Source organism: Grus americana, chromosome 19, assembly GCF_028858705.1.
Source record: "Grus americana isolate bGruAme1 chromosome 19, bGruAme1.mat, whole genome shotgun sequence".
NCBI lineage: Eukaryota > Metazoa > Chordata > Aves > Gruiformes > Gruidae > Grus > Grus americana.
In genome coordinates, this window is record NC_072870.1 from 7,460,325 (window position 1) to 7,484,133 (window position 23,809).

The 23,809-nt window shown below is 40.8% G+C and overlaps 1 protein-coding gene across 9 annotated transcripts in view; it reads right to left on the minus strand.

The window, feature by feature from the left end:
* The window catches only part of CUX1 (cut like homeobox 1), a 278,459-nt gene that overhangs the window by 114,586 nt on the left and 140,064 nt on the right, over positions 1-23,809 (minus strand). For all 9 annotated transcript variants that reach the window (XM_054847175.1, XM_054847169.1, XM_054847168.1 and 6 more), the window contains 3 exons: positions 21,393-21,516; positions 19,365-19,441; positions 18,500-18,566 (listed from right to left, as the gene is read on the minus strand). In XM_054847175.1, the coding sequence (XP_054703150.1) occupies positions 18,500-18,566; positions 19,365-19,441; positions 21,393-21,516 (268 nt within the window). The remainder of the gene's footprint in view (positions 1-18,499; positions 18,567-19,364; positions 19,442-21,392; positions 21,517-23,809) is intronic.

Genomic DNA, 23,809 nt, shown 5'->3' on the forward strand with positions numbered 1-23,809 from the left:
TTGCTGGCCCCTCGAGCCGCACACAGCTCTGCCTCCTTCCCCCACCGCCGCCTTTGCCTTCGCTTGCAGGTTGTTGTAGCCGCATCATCTTCCCAAGCCACAGGCTGGAGCACACACCAAAAGTTTATTTGATGTTATACCAGAAATAAGACCACTGTGTTGTCACACACCAAAAAAAAAAAAAAAAAAAAAAAGGGTGGGAGGGGTGAGTCTCTGTGGGCAGGATGCGCTAATACATTGTAAAGCTCAGGAATTTCATCCAGGGACTTTTTTTTTTTCCCCTAAATTTCTTCCCAGGAATGGTCAATAATGAAGTCTTCCACGGGCCCTGACCATGTAGCTTATTTTGGGGTATTCGGTACAGCTAACCTTACTACAATACCAATGCTATGTAGGTGGAAGATACAAGGGAACAGGAACTAACTAGGAGAAAACTGGGTGGAGGGAAATGTTAAATAACAAAAGTTTAGTTAATACAGATACCAGACAATATATTCACTGAAAAATGATAACAAAAAGTGTCAGAGAAAGAGCAAGGCTTATCTACCATACATTACACAGAAAGATTGTTAAATACTGACCTGGGTGAGAACCGGCATGTGCCCGGCATGTCTCACCGCTGCCAGCTACCTGCCTGGCTCCGCTCCACACAAACGCAGTGCCACACCATCACTGACAGCGAGGCGGTGACAAAAATCAATCCAACAGGCAACAAGACAAATAAGTCATCTGTATCACAGCTAAAATATGTTTTTGATCAATAATAGAAAATTAACTCCTACTCCTTTGCCAAGAAAATAGATTATTTAATCAGAGTACAGACAGATAGAGATGTTACATAATCAAAAAATAGCTCACTCTGCTATATTTAGTGGCCACTGTCTTTCAGTGAAGAGGGCAAAAGTACACCCATTATCTGTTACAAGCCCTGTACTGAAATGGTTTTCTGATGAGTTAAGCTGGTCCGACATACTTAACATCAAGATACTGTATATTTAAAACTACAACAACTATGACAGCATGAAGGCAATGAATAGGGAAAAGCCAAGAAAGTCATTGCTGTCTACGGATAGCTATCCAACAGGGTTAGAAGGATCAAGTCCCAACTAAAACTTACACACCAGGGGATCTACAACAGTGATTTCTAACCTTTCTAACTTTCAGACTACCTGGAGTTTTCCATCAAAGAACGAAACGTTAGTATAGCACATTTACAGTTTATGACTGGTTGCCTTTCACAGTTATTTCAGTGATCTCCTGGCAATAACCAGTTGGAATTGCAGGAATTTGCAGAACACACAGAAAATCACTGATCTAGACCATCAACGCAGATCTCACTGAACACTCCTGCGGCCTGACTGGGCACACTGTGCGTAGCTAAGAGCCTTCCACCATTTCTGAGACCCACAGTATCTTAATTAAAAGCTCAAAGAGATGTGGACAACACTATCATCAACGCAATCGTCTTCCCTTCCCTCCAGCTTCCCCACCAAACAATAAACACTAGGAGAAAAGTGCAATTAATGCTGAAGTCAAGCACCTCTGGCTTTTATGGTTTCAGACCTGGAAAAATTCAAATAGGGCATCAGGAAAACCAACAGTTAAACTAAGGGCTGGCTTCTAGGCCTTCCACACTTAAACTGAAAGAAAACGCCCTGTTCCTAACTGGAACATAGATAAAAAGAATGTTTAGTAGAACAGCCAGTGATCAACATTGGCAACTACCATTTCTTAGATCGTTTTAGGTATCAAACCCAACAAGCCACTCTATCAACTGGTATTTGCATCAGGTTTATAGAGCCGCTTCACCCAGCGTGGGTGTCCCGCCACAGCAGCTCTCTGAGACGCGGAAGGCAAAGAAATCATGGAAGACGGTGATTCTGCAGGGTTATGTCTTTAAGGTATATTTTTCCCTGGCATGTCCATTTTAGACATTCAAGAGAAAGAAAACATTCAGGCAGACCAAAAATTCTTAGTGATTACAGTATTTTAGAAAGATAAGAAAACAAACACTATAAAAAGGAATCAAACACTTCTGCTTCAGTGAAAAGAGATACCTTAAAGATCCCTCGGATGTTTAGGAAAGCTAGGGAGAAAAGAAAGCACTATGCCCATTAAAAATAATAATAATAAAAGATAATTATAGCTGGCTCCAAATGTTAACAATTTATTAGTTACAGGACCTAAGTACTGTAAATGACTAATGCATGCAGCAAATGTATTCGCAACAGCGTACAAAACAAAGCCCTTAAAAGTAGATAGCTCTGGAAAAAAAAGGATAAACTGTTTTATAACATAAGCTCTGAAGCACATGACATTGAGAAAGTCTCTGTATTATCTTCCTTTTGTGACTGGCAGCAAGAACATCTCCTTGATTTGCCAAGATGACGAAAAGCCAATAATGCACAATTTAGGAGCTCCAGGTACCTGCCTGAATAGAGCAACAATGTTGTATTTGTACAATTCGTAGAAGAATGAGACGTGATGGGTGAATTTTTTTCCTATCTGCACAAAAAGTCACAACATATTTTAAGACAGTCAGCCACACGTAAAGCCAAGGAAAAGACTGCTGATAATGTAAGTGGCTACAAACTGGAATAACTAACAAAACTCTGCTAATTATTTACTATTTGCCACTTTGTGTGCACATTTTTTGCTAGCCATACTCACGAATACAACTTTAATCCTCACCCTCTCGTTGTGACTACAGTTGTATTTTTAAAAAACAATCAGCATTTCTCCCAAATAATGAAATAGGAGCACAGAAATCAATCCATTCACCCAAAAGCACGTCCTGTAAACAAATACCTATTTGCTGTTTATTTTCTTCAACAAAAAGAAGCTTATGTACACATAACTGAGTAGCTATCAGTTACAGGTTTAAGCTGCTTATTAAAAACGGACATTTCTCCCTCAATCCGTGCATCTTGCGGCGAAGACCGGAGTGCGACAGGGTGGGCCCCGCCGGCAGGACGGCTCGGCGTCCAGCCCGACTCTGAAGCGAGCGAGAACATGGAAACATTTCCTTCTCCAAACATGCCCACATGGAGACCATCACTTATCTTCCTAAACAAACAGCAGCGCAGGTCACTCCTTCCTGCCTCCGGTTAGGCACTTCCCACTGCTACGGGCTAATGAACAATGTCCTTAAGGCTCGGTGGCAGGGGCTCTGGACACCTATTTATCAAACGGGGAATGAGTGGAGAAGTCACGGATAGCAGTAGCCTTCTGGCCCTCATTTCCTTTGTGCAGGATCTGCTATTGAGCTAAAACCAGCAGCTCTGCTAGCCAAAACTTACAGCATACTTTCTATTATCAAAGCCAGAAATTCTGTTGAGTAATGCTTTCATTCAATTTGCTCACGATGTTCTCTGTTGATGAATATATCTGATTTCATGTAAATGTGATTAAATAAATCAGACAATGCTGGGCTGTTATCAGTCTCAAGAGGTTCTAGTTCAAGATGTGAAATACTTGCCCCAATAAGCACAACTTGAACTAAACCTTGTGCATTTCGGATTTTTATTACCTTCTTAACCTCAAAAAACCTCTGGTCGTCTCCTTATTTTTGTTAACATGGGTATAACATCAGAATTACAGATTTGGCATGAACTGCCACACTCATTCAAAGGCTTTCCTATTATTTGAGGACTGAAGAGGAAGGGATGGGAAACGAAAAGGAGAAATAAAGAAGACTGAAAAAATTCCTGCAAAGTATTTTGACTTATTTGGAGCTCGCGGCTCTTGGCACACAGAGGGATCAGGTAACAGGGAAATGAGTGCTGTGGCTGACACTTTCAGATAACAGAAATCAAAAGGAACGACGCTGAAATCCAGGCCGTTTATAATCAGTTGTCTACACATGATGTTACAGGTCTAATCTTAAGCAGTCTAAGTGTTAAATCTTCATCTGCTGTGCAGAAGTTCACATTACACCATTCTCTTTGAGAAAGAAAAGAACGTCAGCCAAAGAATACAGTGATCCCATGCCACATACTCCTTGTAAAATAAAAAAAGACTTTTAAAAAGATAGCAGTTGAAAAGCACGATTAAGAAAAGGAACCGTGTCTGGAAGTAGCAATGCCACCTTCCTCTGTCGTTCCCCACCAAATTCTCATTCTGGAACTAGTAAAATGACTCCTGAAGATGACATGGTTATCACCTCCAGCACGACTATCCAACAACAATTGGTTTCTAGCTTCCAGGTACTAGGACACGATACGAAAAGGACATGATGTTTTTCCTGACAGTCACTTACTCTCTACGAAATCAGTTTCAGATGGACTACACAAAGACCCCACTCCTCCTGCCACAGGTTAGCAGCCGCTTCGTCTTCATGTCAGGCGCACCTTCCGACAGAGACATGAATTTTACCCCTCTATCAATAAGCTCCCAGCCCTCTACTCAGAGTACTTTGCTAAAGGGGTGACGGATCTCCCAGCCTATGCATTTCTGTGACGAAACACATCTGGAACTGCAGTCTATGGATGGAGCTCTTCCTGCCCAAGGAACAACCGCTGCCACCAAGGCAACGCTGAGTTTGCACTTAACTAATAGATCAAGGCTCATCCAGACCCCGAAAGGGGCTTTGTCGCAAACGAATTTTGCATATGAAATGGCAGACAATGCACCAGCTGAATGCTGAAACAGAGAAGCTGTTGGTATCTTCAAGTTAAGGACAACTCTAAACTCAGCTTTAAGTAGAACATTATTTTCTCTGATATCATACACAGAAGCTGCTACTTAATTAAAACTAAGCTGCTTAAGCCATTAAACTGGCAAATGGCTATACCAAATGACTTGTCAGTTGTTAGCATTCAAATAGCAGGGGTTGCTTGTTGTCACACTCAGATGGCAAGTTGCAATGCTAATGCACATTTCCCTATTGGCTCCACAAATCTAAACTAACCCAGGACTGTGAAGTTATTAAAAGCGCTACTGTATATTGCTGAGGAATACTTTCTTACCATGATCTTCAAAGATACCAGTATCATGCACTCTGGTGCAATTTAACTATTTCAACTTCTGCCCTAAAAATATAAGCCATTCCAGTCATTTACGTGCATTTTTAAAAGTAGAACTTGTATTAATTCTGGCTTTGAGCCCCAAGTTTAAGCAAGTCCAGATACAGCCTCCTGATTCAGATCCTGCATATCTCAACATCAAAATCTGTAATTAAAAAGCATAACTTACTACAGTAGCTACTGTCCTCTGATCACATGCAATTAAAAAAAAAAAAAAATAGAAATGAACGTTTGATCTTTGGTCAGTAATAGGAAAAGATCATTCTGGCCACACAGGCAAACTTCAAAGCCACAGAAAGTCAGCATCACCGAAAGCGCCTAAGTTGAGACACTCTAGAAGACCCTCCGTTTGCTTCTCACTAGGATTTGGGCGAAGAGAGGGAGCATCAGGCAGAGGCGTCTCTGGAACACAGGTTGGAAGACTCTGCCTCTTGCTCCTCTGCAGGCTTCATCCCCTTCTCCCAAGTGGGAAGGACAGTGGTGAGGAGCTTGAAACAGTTAAACGTGCTGAATTTGTTGATCTTTTTACTTCCTATGAGTCATGCTCCTCAACTCCACCACTATGCATATAAAAATCTGCTACAACTCATTAAATAAATATTTCCACTTTGACTCAGTAAAAGCAGAAGACTCCCACATTAAAGCACCACACAGGTAAAACAATGAAAAATGCTATAATGATTAAAGTTGCCCATTCCAGTGAGTTATAATGCCCATGCTATGGGGCAGCCAGTGGTAATACAGCATTATTATTATGACAGATGCCGTATGCGTCTTTTTTCCTGTGGTGTGGTCTCCAGGGAAGAAGAATATTTCCATTCATCACAGAATGACCTAATGGATGGCACTGTTCAAATGAATGGTCAGCAAATGCATTTTATGTGCTTCTATTTATGTACACTTATTTTTACAGGCTACAATGCAAGCATCAGAACAGCACTTCCACTTTTCTATCCAAGGACTGAAAGACTATCCACATTAATAAAGTCTGGCCTTACCCCGTATGCCCTTTTTACATATGGCAAAACTGAGTCATCAGCCTTGTTTTAGGTAGCGTGCTTGACACAACAAAAATAAGATGTAGAGCTAATTACCAGTACAGTACATGAAAACAGGAGTGTCCTTTTCCTAAGACAAAGTCTTAAACTAAATTTTCTATCAAAATACAGTGGTTTTTTATAGAAGTGAAGTTAATAGATGCCTAGAACTACTGAATGAAACGACGGGCTCTCTCCACATTTAGCAACAAGCCTTGAAAACCTTAATCTCGTGAGTCAGTAATAGCAGTGGAGGAAGTAAAGACAATCTTGGGTCTATAATCAATAAGACAAGCTGCTTAAAAGACCTCATCTGAAACAAATGTGTAAATGTCTCACCAAAGCAGAGATGCTGATTTATGATTAAAAAGTGTAAATGTACTTTCGTGGTATCAGTTAAGAACAACTCACGTCTCATTCGCAAGGGCTTAAGGCAAACGGTTTAACATCACCAGAGTACAAACTCCTCGCTAAGTCTTTCTCCCGAATGCCATTAACACCTCTGCATGTTCTCTGTCCTATCTAATTCTCCCTGGCTTACACCAGTCCTATCACAATTTAAACATATCAGGCTCCTTATCCATTATCAAAGTTAAACCTAGAAATGCTGCATTCTTCTCTTGACAAAATCCTGCCAGGATCCCTGACAAGACCAGTCCTGGCTACGCCACGCTCTGCTACCAAAATGAATCAGCTACGAAAACCCCAAAGACTTACACAGACGGACTTTAAAGGATTTTGAGACCAATATTTCTCCAGATAATACATTAGGACTGGTATTGTTTCATAAGTAAAGGGATGATTTAGAAAAGCCAACGAAGGGTACACGGCATAACTGCAGTAAAGCAGACTTATTATTATCAAGACTGCAGAAGAGCAAAAAGTCCAGACACTAAAAAAAGCCAGGTGAATAGGCAGCTTTACAACAGATGAAATTCAACACTGACAAACATGTGCTAATGCCCTCAAGAGCAATAATTTGGACTACTTATCTACATTGCTGGGCTCTGCACCTCTCGCTAGGTAAATAAGAGGATGGACTAATAAGAACATCCACACCTCGTTAAGATCGTATTCCAAACACTGCAAAATCCCCCCAGATAAACTATCATGATTCACAGCGTAAACAACTAAATGATACGATCTGGAAGAACATTTCTATGGCAAATTAATCTACAATGATGCATTACAGGGCTAATTTAATTTTTTCCCCTTTTTGGACATCTAACATACCAGCACGGGTCATTATCAGAGATCAGACAGTGGACAAGACAGTGTCGTTTTATCCAATACAGAATGCCTGCACTGTTGTTTGGCCCAGTAAAAATAAACAGCCTTAAAAATTCCCATTATTAGCAAAAGAGGGAAAACATATCACAGATAATTTTGGGAGTCAAATTCCAAGTTATTCTGATACTTTTCCAATGCAGGAGTATCTGGAATCTTTCCCCCCATGTCTGTATTAATCTACAGGGAAATTAACTGCTACACACTCAGTAATGTAGGGGTTAATTCTGACTGCTGTCAAATGCCCCAAGTCTGTGCTCTGTTCATCAGAGCATTAAATCTGAAAGCTCAAGAGAGTAGTGCAGCCGTGCTGCAAGGGCTATGTTATAAAGTTCTGCATTAAAAATTCATATCGTAGGCTTGCCACAGTACTCTGCTCTGGCTGAAAGGAGAGCTGGCGGGGAAATATTAGACACCCCACTGTCTTTCTGGCAATTGGAGACATTCCTCAACAAACAGCACCTCAGGAAGGGAATGAAAGGGCAAACAAACCGTGAAACAAATCAATGAGTTCAATTATCTCTCTCTCTCTCTCTCTCAGAAAGGAAACTTTTCATTTTTAAGGCTGTTTCATGAAATCTTTTAATGACGGCCCTGAACAAGGATGCTGGGTGCTCTGGCTGCAAAACAGGCTGCTTGGCAGTGCTTTTTATTTGTTTTACACGAGACAGAGATTCCCAAACATAGAGGGTAAAACACAGAGCAGGGTATAGGAATCTCTCCACAGAACAACTCTACTTACCCTTTACATTACCACGACCACATGCGATAACAGGCTGGAGAAATTGTTCCCACTTTCCCTGAAGTGTTTCCAGCAAAGAGTGAATTTAGATTTATTAAGACGGTTAGTTACTCCATGGTTAAGTTATGCGCTACTCACTACTGGTTAAGGCTGTGTGCATTTCACAGCAATTTATGGCCACCCAACTGGTAGATGACACAGTTCACAATGATGGAAATGGGTGTTATATTTCTATGAAAGCCATATGTGCTCCTCAGGTTATCTGTCTGATGTAACCACTGTATTCCGGCAGGTTAATAACCCACATACCATAAATGGGGAAATACACAGGAAATGAAACATCAGTAAATACAATTTCTTGAGGAAACCAGGCAAAGTTAGTTACCTGTTTCACAGTCCTCCCCTGCAACCCTGCCTAGCACCAACTGTAATAGAAAGAGTCACTTTTCCCAGTTCTGAATTTCGAATCAAAGAAAGGAAAAGAAAATGTAAGCCATTGGACAAAAGCTGCCGTGGCACTCCCTTTGTAATTTTTTTTATATATACACATATATGAATATAAATGCTTGTTAGTGTATAGTTGGAAACCAGACTGACTTCACCCCAGCAATCCAGGCTGTGAGTGGTTCAAGCCCATGAGTTCACCCAGAAGGAGGTGTAGGAGGGCAGCTTTATCCTCTAGCAGGTGCAGTCCACAAGGAACCAAAGAGATTTATGCCTGGTAGCCAGGGCAAAACAAATCAAGTCCAGGCTAGCCTAAAACCTCTCACAAATAAATAAAACACTGTATTGGGGGGAGGAAAAAAAATACACTATTCAGTTGAAAGTTCGTTAGTTTGAGGGATGGAATGAAGACAGGTTGTGTAGTTGGTGATCACAAGTAACCAAAGATCATCTCTTACAAGCCACTGAAACACTGCTACAAAAGATCAGTAACCCTAAGGCAGTCCTTCAGTCAAATTTATTTTTTGTTCAAAACTCATTCCTACCAGACATTTAAAACTTGCAAGTGAGATTCCATCAGCCAGGGTTTATTCTGGGCATCAAGAAGCTGTTATCTAAGCAAAAAAAGGGAAGAAGTAGCCTTATCTTATATCCAATTATTTGACTTCTTAGTTTTGATGCTGCTTAGTTTTGATGCTGCTTGCCCTCCACATCCCTGACCAACCTCCCTGTGACTCAGTTTCTCAATATGTTAAAAAAAAAAGGGAGGAAAGGCCGTCACAGCCCCAACATCATAGCCTTTGCTATGATCTGCCCCTGCAGAGCCACACTAGATAAATGTTAAGGGTTAATAATATCAGGCTTACAGGACTGTAAATGCATTTATTTAATGCTTTATGTGAATGCTAATGAAGTTATTAACAGGCCTGCATGTTGCCTATTGTTTTTCTTTGTTTTAGTGTCTGCATCATAGTGCCTTATCCCTTCTGCTCCACAAGCTGGCCAACATCCTTCTCTTTCAAACCCCTGAAGTACTGCTCAATCCTGGTTCATAGCTCCTTATGTTTGGGATTCTTAGTTTCTTATTCAAAGATATTATTTTTTAAAACTTATTCATTGAAACATATTTTTTAAAAATTTCATCAAGGTAATGAGATTCAATTTCATCATACCCGATATTTTCTGTGGTATACAAAACTGCAGCCCCACATGGCGTTATTGTCTTTTAATTGAGATTGGAGGATATGTAAATGAGACAATATTTCTTAGGTCCCATTAAGCGATGTCTCCAGGATGATTAGAAGGGGCTGAACCAGACAGGACACACTCCTCTGGCATCTGCACGCAGCAGGGCCAGCCTGCACGCTGACCTGCCCCAAGCTGCAACTGCTTCTCAGAGGAGTCTTTGATTTCCTGGAAATGCCACCGTTTCTGGGCCACTTCATGAAATGGTTCCTATAAGCACCCTGTGCTGTATCACTGCCCAAACTGCTCAAAGTCTGCAGACCAAAATCCCTTTTTCTCCTGCGACCAGGGCACAGGGCAGATGTAGAGGTGAAGGTGCTGAGGGTGATTCCCACATTTAATGCCAACACGCTTCTCTCCCAGCTCTGCTTCCACCATAGGCTTTGAGGATAAGGGTTAAAATGGGAGATTAACATGGGAGTGGACAGGAGAAATAATTGCCAGAAGTTTTAAAGCCCTCATGAAGGCAGCAGGGATGACCTGTATAGCGATGCAGCCACAGGATTTCATTCTGCAGCCTTTACCCTGAGTAACGTGAACACCTCAACGTTCCCGACGTCAACAGTACTAATATAGATATACAAAATAGAAATACTTCTTATTTTTAAAGCAACTGTGGAGGGGATAATGTCCCTGTTTCTGTAGTAAAGTGGCTTATAGCTGCGGCATCATAGTGACATTTTAAGTCAGGGATGGGATCAGACACATTTCGGGGTACATTCAGTGAGACGCTGACAAACCTGTCTAATGAGGAAACAGCACAGGGATACCTTCATGGAGGTTGTGCCAGATATAGCCAGTGACAGTACACACCTTCCCCTTCTTGGAAAAGGCAAACAAAAAAATCAAATGAAAGCACTGGATGAATGTGGAAGCTGCCTGTATGAAACAAGCAGGTAGTCAGGAGAGCAGGTCCGCCAGTTCTCACGGCAAACGCGTGGCTTTCCGAAGGGAAAGAAGATAAAGGCAGAAGAAAGAGACCGTTTTTCAGGATACAAAGTTTTGGCGCTTGGAACCTTACAAATTTTCCTGAACTTGCATTCTCGTTCAGGACAACCATCTCTTTCCATTAAATGAGGGAGCACAACACACACTACGTGACTCATTTTTTCGCCTGTGCTGTCGTCGCGTGGGAGTGGGAAAAGCAGCTGGAATCCATCTATAGAGCACAGGGAGAATTTCAAGTAAATGCCTGTAAAGAAAGCCTACACATTAAATGCATGGCTAGGTAGAGATGACTACTGCAGTAACTGCCAGTTTAAGTTAGAGCCTGATGGAGAGCTTTGCTTTGTGATTGGAAATAGGTAACCCTGCATACTATACAGGGCAGGTCCCGATTGGAAACAGATGAACCATTTGTTTCTGATGATTCAAGGATTTATCCTGATTGCATTCCCCATGATCCCAGCCCAGCAGTAGCTGTGCTGAAGGAGCCATGGCAGAACCACATGCCCTCCTTCCTTTCACAGACAAGACCTCACAAGGAAGCGGTGCTGTACCAAAATAACTCTGTTGCTTTGCTACTTTGCATTCAAAAAAAAAAAAAAAAAGAGAGAGAGAGACTATTATAATTTGTAGACATACATGAAAGGGCTGCAAGAAAACCAAGCTCAGCTGACTGGGACACAGAGACCCAAGGATCTTGTGCGTGCTCGGGAGCAGATGTGCCTTTGGCAGAAGGGTGCTCCTTCCCTGTAACTCGCTCCTTTTCTTCCTCACAAAGCCCTCCCAGGCACCTTACAGAGTTCAACTGTTACAGACAAAATGAGCTACTGTGGCAAGATGGCTCAAAAAATTGGACTGCCCTTTTGTCAGGCTCACAGGGAAAGCCAGTTCCTGCAGGCAGGCTGGGACGGCAGGAACATGCTCGTGGTCCCTCTGCTCAGCGGACTAAGGCAGCCTGCGATAGCCTGGAGAGGTCTGGCTCCAGCAGGAGCAAGTGAGAACAGACAGGACAGGGACGCTTCTGCCCCTTGTGATTTCATACGGACCCATGTTCCAAGGATGCTGCAACCTCTTCCGGGCGGTTTCATGCCCAGAAGGAGCTGCAGTTGCAGCCTGGTCAGCATGACCAACAGCACGGCTGGCACAGGAGCGTAAGACCCTTTGATGCAGTACTTTGCATTTATTTAAAGATTTCCATCTCAGGATCTCATGTCAACCCCAGGTTACAGATAACAGGGTGACGACTAGAATACACTGGAATACCCTAAGGCTATTTTTTTCTACTTTGGGCTGTTAAATAACACCAGCTTCTAGGCTATACTAGAAAAAAGAACTGAACAGTCTCACTCGAAGTTAAAAGCAAACAAAAAAAAAACCCTGAAAGGACCTAGGGCACTTCCATGCTGTCAAAAAGTTACATTAACTAATTGCAAGCATTACAAGTCCAACAAGAGACAACACAGCCTAGCTACAGCACTAACTTCTACAAACTCTAAATGCTCCATTTATATGGAGTTCTCAGAAATGCACCCTTTGAAATAATAATAATAAAAAATAATCTTTTTACCAGTTTGTGGTTTATGATTCTCATGTCTGCATATTTCTAGACTCCAGCCAAGACGTCACTTGTTGGCTTTGAGCATTATACTCATTCCTCATGCCTCAGTTTCCCTACCCAAAAGTAAAGACAACATTTCAGAGCAAGCACTCGGTATTTCACAAAGGCAGCATTTTAGGATAACACTGTAATTCACTCCCCACAGCACACTATCTTGCAACTTTTCTGGTTTGACTGTAGGCTGAACCAGAAATTTGACAAAAAAGGCCGGTTTGCACATGGGCTTTCAAGCCCTATTTCACACAAGAGCTTTAGATCAAAATAAGAAGCAGATCTCCAAAGTATTTTCATTCATCTTCATTTCTAGCTTTTTAATCAAAATATTAATGTTACATAGTTACTTTCAGCCTGTTGAGTTTTGCATAAGGCACAGTTCAAACTTTTAACAAGTATCGCAAATTGTAAAATGCAGACAGAGCTTTCTGTAAGATTTAAGACATTCAATTTTTCTTCCCTTTTTTTTTTTTTTTCTCCTTTAAAAAAACACATTAGCTCTCTGCAGCATCTTCCCTGGTTTCTCATCCCCCCATTACCACTACTCCTGGGGTTTCACTGATGGCAGTATGACTAGGAAATTTAAGAAGAAAAAAAACTGTAAAAGACAAGGCCTATGAAGTTCTCCATCTCCTGTTTTTAGGGAAATCACTTTAAATAGAGCAATAATTCCAGAGACGAGCATTAGAAGTTGATGACTCATCAAAAGAACAGGAAATAGGAAACTTTAAGACCTTAAAGGCACAGCAAATAGAAGCTATTTCATGTCATGTACAACACAACCACGCTACCTACAGTATTTCATGCTCAATGGGGAGAAGCAGCATTTGAGACCATCTATCACAGTAATTATGTGATGCTGGAGGGAGCACGACTTTATTTTTTATTCAGTTTGACCCTGAGCACCATCAAAATGGAAGACTACAAACATTTGAGAAGTGATATATTGGTACCAGCCAGCACTTTAACAAGAAAGATTTGTTAAAAAAAATTAAAGTAAATAATTCATAGACCAAATTCAATTCTCACTATATATTGGGAATTATTCCCCTGAAGTCCAAGTTAACTGAGATTTGCCCCAATGTAACAGCAGACTTCACATGAATACTTGAACTCCAATTCCATCACATAACTTTAGGCAGAAATAATTCTTCATGAATTCTCTAAAACTACTGGTCCCCTGTCCTCCAGCCCAATCCTACGCTCCTTCCATGCAGAAAGCCACACTTTCACAATTTTATTCCAGACCGATGCCTGAGAACAGGTCTGTTTGATAATAAGTAAGGAAGCGGAGTACCCTTCACCCAAAGAGCCAAAAACCATAGGTATCGCCTTCTGTTACTGAATTTTTGGTGTACAATCCATGAAACCTCTTCTTTTCCCTGCTCCTGGAGACTCCAGCGCTTTGCACTTATGTGCAGGTAACACGAGGAGCCGGTTACGTCCCGGCTGCCCTCCTGCCTGACACCATTGCCCGCTTCTCCCCAGCATCCCCATCTGTCACCCACCTCTGACTCTCTGCAGATTACTGGAGGATTTATTTTCCAGCAGGATACAGGGATGAAAATACGCATTACTTTGTCCTCCCATTCCTGAGCTTCTACCTATTTGTTTCATTAACTTCTACGTTGTCACGATATCATGCTGTAAGCTCTTTAGGGCAGAGAGGGCCTTTGCAAGAGATCTGTGCGCAGCGCCCACCCCGGTATCCCCAGCCTCGCTGACTGAGGTCTACGACCACTGCAAGAAAAGAAGTATTAAACACTGATTCTGAAATACAAGTTTACAGATTCAGGCCTGAAAACAATGACAAACTCTCCTTTATCGTAAAGCAGGGACCGCCAGCTCGCAGACTGCACTTTCATCAACCACGCTCTGTTCATTTCCAGATTTAGTTTTCATTAAAATGCAGTCCAGGATTAAAATAAGTCAGCTGGATCTACACGGCGGGGTAATTTGCAATATTGCACCAGTGTACAGTCTTAATGACGCTACACCAATATGCCCTCCTGTGTCATCCTTAGCCATGTTGCCAAAAAAAGATAATAATCAGTCTAATCTATAAAAGGGCAACAATTCTCCGCTTCATATACTGGAAGGCATGATATTTTTCTACAAGCTATTGAAAGTAGTTGGTTTAGGATGACTCCTTTAAGTAAACATGAAAACCTCCTCCTCCACTGCATTTATATGCATACGCTACTTGCAGAAGAGCAAAAAGTCCACATCTTTCAGAAAACCATATAGGTAACAAAACTGGTGGCAGAGCTGCTTTGACTGACAACCTGAACCTAAATGTCTTCTGCTTTGTGTTGTTTATGAAAGCTTTTTATTGCAGAAGGGGGGGCAGCACCGAAAATCCTCACAAGACTACTTAACATTTACTGGTGAAAATGTAGCATTTCAGTGAAATTCGATATTTTCTTTCATCAAAGGCAGGGAGTCTCAACCCACATGTTAACAGTAATGTAACAAGCCTACTGTATGTGCTACAACCGAAGATCCTTTTCCAATTAGAATTCATTTAGGTTGGGGAGAGGAGGGGTCAGAGCAAAGAGGTGGCTCTGGAATTGATCTAAAACTGGAACTCGACCATTCTGGCTGGGAGCATTAACGGCTCAGCTGGGAATCCCAAACACTTGCTCGGACTCTGCACCGAACCAGAAGCGCAAGAGCAACGTTAGCAAGGGGAACAGTTTGTCCCCAGAAAACGAAGGAAATGCATACAAGAATGTTTCGTTTTCTACAGAGGAGGAAGGAAAAAAAAGTCTGTTGCGCTAGGAAAAAACCAAACCCAACATTCTTTAATTTTCCTGAAACTCAAGTCTGAGTTTGCTTTTCAGTTCCAGCTCCAACAGAATCTCCAGATCAAGCTCATTAGTGTTTGTAGAATCCAGGTTTGCTGATAGAAACGTGCGGGACAGCAAACAAAATCAGTATCAGGCCTTGAGAGAGGATGTGCCTCTTTAATTGAAAAAGGCAGAGTAATCATTCATTTATTTAACCCAGAGATGATTATAATCTGAAAACCTTGAAATCCTCTTACACAACAACTGTTTTGGCAAGCCCCTCTGTGTTCCAACAAATATTAAACTGTGCTTGCCATTTGTCTAAGGAATCTTGTATTAATAAACATGAAGAAGAACACTTTTACCTCCCACACTCAATGACAGAAGAAAACAAAGACCAGCTGTATTCATCAATGGATCCTTGTTCTGCACATAAAGGCTAATTACATTTTACTTCAAGCCTACACATGGAAAACTTTGCTGCTGCCATCTTGTCAAATTCAGCTTCTGATATTCCAGCTGACAGACTGCAATGACTGCACATAATAAACTTCTTTTTGTCATTAACACCTTCCGCACCCTGCACGCGGGGTATCTGCAGGACGCAGGGGCACGGGGAAGGGGCACGGGCAGCACCTCCGCTCCCCCTGCGCACACCTTACCTGCTCGCTGGGGAATTTTATAGACAGAGGGATGGCAGAGGCTAATTTGACTGCAGATTTTAATCTCATCGACTGATCTCATTTGAAGATGCCTCACTAGCACCAAGTTTGGACAGTACCTCCGTACCTCACTCTGCATATAGTGCTTCAAACATTTTGAAAAAGATAAACAGACAAGTTGACATCATGATTTCCAACTTTAAGATCACAACAACCAGTCGCTAAGACAAAATCCAGACTCCTTAATGCTGATAACTGAGGACTTCTGACTGTGTATTTCTTTTGCTGCTTTTTTGTTTTGTTGTTTAAAAGATTTTCAAAGTTACAAACAGTTGAAAGACAGCTTTATTCCAAAACTGAAAATCTTAAAAGCACTGTTAGCTTTAAAAAATTGACAATTATCTTTTTTTTCCTGAAGGCACTCCAATTCATCTGCATCAAATAAGCGTCTGTAAAACTAACAATTCTGGCCTAAGATAAAAATCACATGTTTTTAAAACATAAAATTAAAATTGGCAATACAAGTAGCTTTTCAGACTTAGATCAAAAGAGGGTTTCTTTTTAAAAAAGAATCAAACTGTCTTTCACCGTTTTTATTGGTGTTTTTTCAACATTTCTCCCAGCTTTTACAATTAAAAAAGATGACTCAATTTCACTGTCTACATTCAGTTCCCTTTTCATGTTTTTCTACATTTCCATATTGCAAAATTTGGGCTACAAACGCCACAGATGCCTGTTGTTATGCAAGAACTATTCCTGCCATAAATATCCAAAACAATGATAAAATATTTCTGCTGTTATTAGGTCCTACAAGTTTGTTTTCACAGTACATTAGTTTGGGAGATAAAGTACATGCTTAATGCCCGCTTCAGGATTCAGCTCCATGATCACTGTATTCGAGACCCAGCCTTCATAATCATTCTGCCTCAGAACACAATAAACTTCTTGTTACTGCAGACGCTACTAATTTTATGTAATTCTATATATATTAGGTAAAAATCATATTCAAGATCACATGAAAATATTTCCACGTGAATCTCTCTGAAAGAATGAAACGCATTAGAAATGCAAACAAACATTTTAGAGTACATCTTTTGCTCAGTATAAGATAAATTACAGTACTTGGGGAAATAGTATTAAAAAATGAAGCAAACACTGCAAATAAAAACATTAAAAAGGGTGAGAGGTTATTCGGTTCAGTGCCTACAACCAGTGAGCCCTGATCTCTGTTCCCGCAGAAGCGACTGCAAGGCAAAATAACAGCAACAGAGCTGCCAGTATCAGTTACATGCAGAAAAAAATATAAAGGCAATCTGCAGTAATTTAAGGCTCCATCAGAAACATCATTAGTATGCATCTCTTGGAGAAGGATAAAATCAATGAGGGAACAAAAATACTTTTGATCACCTTATATGGAACGCAAAGGAAACTGGACTTACAGAGCAAACCCAAAATTTGCCTAAAAGATTATCTTGAATGATTGTAAAAGGTGTTTCAACTCCAAGCGCTGATTCTTAACTACTATGGACTGAATTTTGTACGCTCCAAGTTCCTCGCGTACTCAGTGGGGAATTGGGTGCTCAACGCTCACAGAACCACACGCTAAGAGATTAAAACTTGTTGCCAATTTGACTGGTTTTGAAAAACCTGTAGTACCTAGACTGCCATAAGCCACAGCAGGAACCACTTACCTACAGACAAAACCAAGACCACGGCATTCCTCCCGTCAAGCCCAGGTTACAGTTTCTCTTGCCCCAACACGGAGACTGCCCACAGCCCTCCCTGACCATTTCTCCCGTACCAGAATGGGTGGTAAGGGCAGGAGCAAGGGTTTTCCTCTCCGTTCACCCCATCACTGCCTACTTGGAAGCAGGGGTGAAGCTGGGGCTCAGCGGGACACGGGCAACAGGCACAGGGATGTGACGTGCGTCTTCCAACCCTTGCCCTTACAGCAGGCCAGGGACACCCATCCGAAATGGCTTCGTCTTTCCCACCCCATTTCCAGACACAGAAATGACTCTCTGGGCTTTATAGTGCTGATTGTGAGAATTCCTTCCCATTACTAACTTTCCTTAAATATGAAGGGTTCAAAGGAAAACAGCAGAAGTCTGTCTCTCTCTTGTCATTTCCTGCACCGATTGTTAATAAAACCAGGGGATAATTGAAAACAGTAGCCACTAAGACGACAAGGATATATATTTTTGAGGCTACCTTCATGTTCTACTTGAAAACAAGAAAAATCTGCCAAAAATGCTACTCTCTGTGATTTGGGGTGGATTTGACAGAGTGATGACCGCTACCCCAGAAGCAGAAAGAACCAGGGTGCCTAACAGTGAAATCGAAATCCTTTACTAAACTGAATTTTATTTTCACCAAGATTGGAAGATCACAGTAAATATCTTAATTCTGAAATTGCCCTATTTCTAAATGAAACATAGCGATACATAGTAGAAGAGGTACACAGTAGATGCAGCACCTGAGAATGAAACCAGAAATGCAACAGCATGTGTGCCAGGAAAAGTGTCTTGTTGGGTGGAAGAAAATATGAAAACTAATAATCTCTCTATAGGAGGCCAAATTATGACCATGTTTTCCAACAAATTTGGACTCCTGAACCTCTTCCATCTCATCTGTCTCCAACAGACAGATGCAAAACAAAAAAAGCAGTGATACCCTGAAGGAAGACATAGAAAGAAAACAGTGAAATCTTACTTTGCAGTAGTTTCTTCATCGTATTTTGTTTTCAGATCAAACAGTTCTGTTCTGGTTTTTTCCAAGGCTAAAAGGCATAAACATGAAGCATTACAGCACTGTAACAGCAGTGAAAAGCAAAAAGACTACTCCTTTTTCTTTTATTCAGCCATATATAAAACTGTACACCTCCTGATGAAAAATTCTTTGCTTTATCTTTCAACCTAGGCAAACCACTATGACTTAGAAAAAACATAGTTTTTGATTTTTCACAATTTCTTATGGTATTTCTTTTACATTGCAAAAATTCCCAGTTTCTGCTTAACTAAGCTAGACATTATTAATGTCTCATTAAGCTGGCTAAACCACTTATTCATTTGAAATATTTATTGCAGTAATTCAGGGAATAACATTTCTTGTGTTTTCATAGTAAAGAAACCCAAATGTGTCCAGACCTGGAATCTCTCAGTACGAAGAGACGACAATTAACAGCAAGCAAGTCACAGCAACAGGCAAGACATACTGGTAGAAACCGGGTTCATACTTAACCCAGCTCACTACATGTATTTACCATAGTTCAGAAATGTGTGAAACCAGAGGAAAACACAACACGGGTGAAAAGTTCCACTGCCTGCTTTAACTGCAGCGATGCTCTAATGCCGTCTGTGCTTTGTGCTTGGCCTTGTCCACTGTATTTACCAACAGACTGGCTGCAACACAAGCATTCACTTAAAGAAGCTCCGATTCAGAGCGCACGTTCCGGCTCTGCTGCATCTCTCTGCCCTCGCAAGAGCTGGTTCACACACAGTCCCCACGCTCTCAGTGATCTCTATCCTCTCACCTCCAGCCTGATCATTGATAATAGGTCAGAATAGTGAGGCCAAACCTGTTTGCAAAGCTTGAACTTTGTGTTCGGCTTCTTCCAGCTTCGAGGCTGTCGACATCTGTGTCTCCTGCAATTTTCTATAAAGGGAAGAGAAGAGGTGAGAACAAAGCTCATAACCATGTTAAACAACTTATTTGTATTTTGCAAATTTAGAAGATAGAGTGATTAAATGTCTCAACTGTAATCAGACAACTGACAACACCACGCAGACTACGAGGTGCTTCAGTGGGACCCATAAATCATGTCACATCGCAATACTGTTCATACTTTGCAGTCCCACTTATTAAAATTTTAACAGTGTAGCCACCTCATAACATAAGCTGCGAACATTATACAAGAGTTGACTGGTATATAAATGACAACTTTAGTGGAAGGTTTTCTTGAGCATAATTTGTTTTGGAAATGTCACACACATTAAGAAAATTGTCACCAAGCACCCTCTGTTGTACCAAGTTAGTACAAGAAGAATGATACATTTCCATTTTACTGTCACAATGAAGAAATTTGTTGCCATAACTGATATAGTGAATAGATGCGGCAGCTGTTTCATCATAGCTGTAATGGCTGCCAAATGCAGTAATATTATTAGCTACTCTTTAAAAAACCACACATATTTCAAAACAAATCTCACATTGATATTTTCTATATAACATAAGCAAACCTTTAATATGCTCACATTTCTTATGTCCACAGGCAATATTTTCTTGTTTGTGTCAGTTATGCACGTTTTAACATCATCTGGCTGTACAGTCAACTACGCTCTTTGCTAAAGGCTACAGGAGTTATAAAACTCATCTTTGAAAGGAAGTTGCTCCAACATCTCCCAGGAGTCGCTGCTTTTTACGACATTGCTTTTAAGATATTCTGCAGATTTCAGAATTGTGAAATGGCTTATGAAACTGCCAGCATCCTACTTGCACTCCATAGGGTGCATAAATTTATTCTCCAACACTGCTGACCAGGTTAATAACTATTTATAGCGAGAAACGTGCGTCAGTTCCCTTCATACCAAATTATATACTTTGAGAACTCAAAATCTCTCTTATACATAGTTCTTTGTTATTTGCATTACACGACTTGCCATTTTATTCTATTTTTAAGCATATCTAAATTGCATTTGTTAAAGCCACTGCTTACATGCTACTTATCAAAAAGTAACCACAGATATTGATGAATTAAAAAAAGCTTTGCAGTCACCAGTAGATTCTTCCCACTCAGACCTGCAGTTAAACAACCAACCCACCAACTAAAAAGCCAACATAAACTGATGGGCTTCCACACTAAGTTGACCATATTACAACTTCAGCATTTTTGCTCCACGGGAGAAGTAAATTCTCAAGTAGGGAACGCAGCCTGAAAGAACTCCCTCTAAAGAGCCTGGGTCTTGTCCTGCCCACTAACCTACAAGATTCAAACGTTCCCTGCTCACTTGCAAAGTATTTGCAATGCATCCAAGATGCTTCCAATACTTACTAATAAATAATTAAAATACTTCTTAATTTTGACATGCAGGAATATGCAAAGCGTTTCAGGATAATTCAGGAACACAGTCCCCTTCTTACACGTTCCACAGGAGCAGGGGTGATGCATCTTTTACCCAGGCTCTGGGGTACAGCCTTTCACCTTAAACAGCTCAGGGCTGTACGGATTGTACAACGGTACTGTGACACACAAAGCGGACACAGCAGACTGAATTACATCGTCGGCTAATGGAGAAAGATTAGTGTCACAAAGGACAATACAGCTAGTGAAGAGTAAAAGCAGGTTTGCACCCTTCTGAACATGACACCCCACATACAACACTACCGCGAAGAAACAATCTGCCCTTGTTTTACTTCCACACTTTCGCGATTGTTTTTCTGTGCAAAGTTGAGTATCAAATGATTCCTTGTCAAACACATAAATCACCAGAATCGCTCAATATATAAGCTGTCTCAGTACACTGAAGAGTCCTGGCTGGGAAGATTAAACAGAAAAATACATCTCTCCTCCTCTACAATACCTACAGACACACACATGCACACTCACCTCTCCTTCTCCGCAAAATCATTTTGTAACTTTTGTTCTTTTTCAAGGGCTATATTCTCCGCTTGGTTCTTCAGGGTCTGTTCATATTCTCGGATTTTCTCTTTAAGTGCTTTTATTGTAACCTCTACAGAAAAACAATAGGGGAAGAATGAGTTTACACAGCTCCACGTGGTTCCACAACACAAAGTTTTCTTTACCCTGTAGGCTCAGTGTGTTTTAAACTTCAGCTCTTCAACTCTGACACAAAATCAATGGATATGAGTCCCTTTGGAGACCTTTTACTCCCTAAATGTTAAATTGAACTTTAAGTGTTTAGGTTGAGAAGGATCAATGGAGTTTGCTGGAAAGCGGAGCAAAGAAGGTTCCCTCTAACATGACTTTAAAAAAAAAAAAAGATAGGGGGGAAAAAAAATCAATTGTAAAACATAATATCACCTTATTGACTAGTGTCAAATTAGCTTGCTGCTGAGTGGAGATTAATAAAGTCCCAGTATAGGCTTAAGCATGGGACAGTTAATTCACATAACTGTGCTCATGTAAAAAGAGGCGGTTTTACTATGGTTCATGCACAGATGCAATCTAACACTAACTGAACACATATCTGGGATACAGCTACGTTCTGCTTCACAACTGATGAAAAATACGGCAGTTAAGATTTCACTGCTGTATTAACAGCAGATCAGATTCAATAGACACTCTGGAGCCCTTCATATTCTAGTCGTTCTAACTGCCTTGTCATCGACACTGGGTTGTACGCAAAAGCATGAACTGTTAAAACTTTCTGAGTGTACTTGTAGCCTTCCAGGGAATTTGCAGAAAACCTTCTCTCAGATGAAGAAGCTATCTTGCATTTACTGTGCCCGGTAATGGATGAGAGAAGATGCATAAACCTGCAGCGTTACGGCGCAGCCTGTGACGGACAGCATCTTGTTACGTGCCCTGATCCGTTCCTGCGTGAAAGCCCTTTGATCCCACCCACAGGAAAGGACGGAATCCTTATAGGGTTCACAGGAGGAAAAGCAGGACATTCACCAGAGTATGCTTTGTAACAATAATGGAATTTGGAAAAAGCGTTAGACTGCCAGAAGACTCGCAGCTAGCAATACATTTCAATGTACTTACACAGAGATGCGGTGATTTAAAGACATCAGCTTATTAACAGATGTCATTAACAATGCTTTAGGAAAAAATACCCTTGGACATAAAAAGTTTCTCATTCTGCAGAAACATCATAGGAAGACAAATTCTACTATGAAAAGTAAAGCCTATGGACTTGGGGGAAAAAATTTCAATAATATCACACAAAACCATGCATAATCTTTTCAAATTCTAGACTTTTTGACTTGACTAGAGAACTGTAAAGCCAGACAGTAGATAGCTGGTGGCTAGGTCCGCTGTCTGGGAATTATACCAAAGGCAGCCTGGGCTACCATGACCACAAAAAAGCAGGGGGAAGAGTGGTAAAAATGATTGCCAGCACATCAGCTACTTTTGAATGAAGGAGCAGGATTTTGCTAGCCGTGCAAAAATCAGACGATGTGCATTACTGAGTAACAGGCTGTGAAAAGGACATGTCACTTTTTTTTTAATAAGCAAAGGGAAATTCTTCTCTGAGATCCGGGAAGTAATATAAATCTTTTCCTGAATAAGCAAAGGATGTTCCTTCACAAAGACAAAAGGGTGCTCATTCTTACATTCAAAGGACATACTCTTTGTACCGGAGACACCTTTGCTCCAGGTATTTTCAGACATAAATCTGCAAAGTATTCAGATATATGAAGAAACACAGAATTAAATAGTCTCAGGGAAATGCATATAGTTGCATCCTGACATGGTTTTAATGTTTCATTTTAAACAAAAATGAAAAGGAAAAACAAAAGGAAACAAAACTACAAAATGAATACAAGAAGTGCACAAATATGGGAAAAAATTATGACTGTGGTGACAAAATCTGTTTTTACCTTTCGGCACCTAACAATAGATGTGTTGGACAAGCACAGTTTAATCCTTTACATTGCTTGAAGAACTAAGTGCCTTCTTTACTGTTCGGGTCAGCTAGAGCTTGTTAGCCACTGCCATTTATACCAGTTTTGGAAGAAGTTCTTACAGGAACCATATAGCTCTCACGCAGCCCTCCAAACAAAGAGATTAACTGATCAAAGCACCCTTAGCTAACAACAGGCTTTTCGCTTGATACCTTATTAATCCCTGTTTGAAAATGAGTGTAAAACTATTGCACTGGAGTGAAAAACAATGCAAAGACTACAGTGGAAAAACAGAAAGGATGTTAGCTCACTCCAGGGAAAATAAAAAATGCCAGTTTATGAGTGGTTGCAGCAAAAAGTTGAGATCTTTTCCGCTTTCTGGGATGAACCCCTATGTCGTGCTGGATGTACAGGATGCACAGCCTCAGGAAA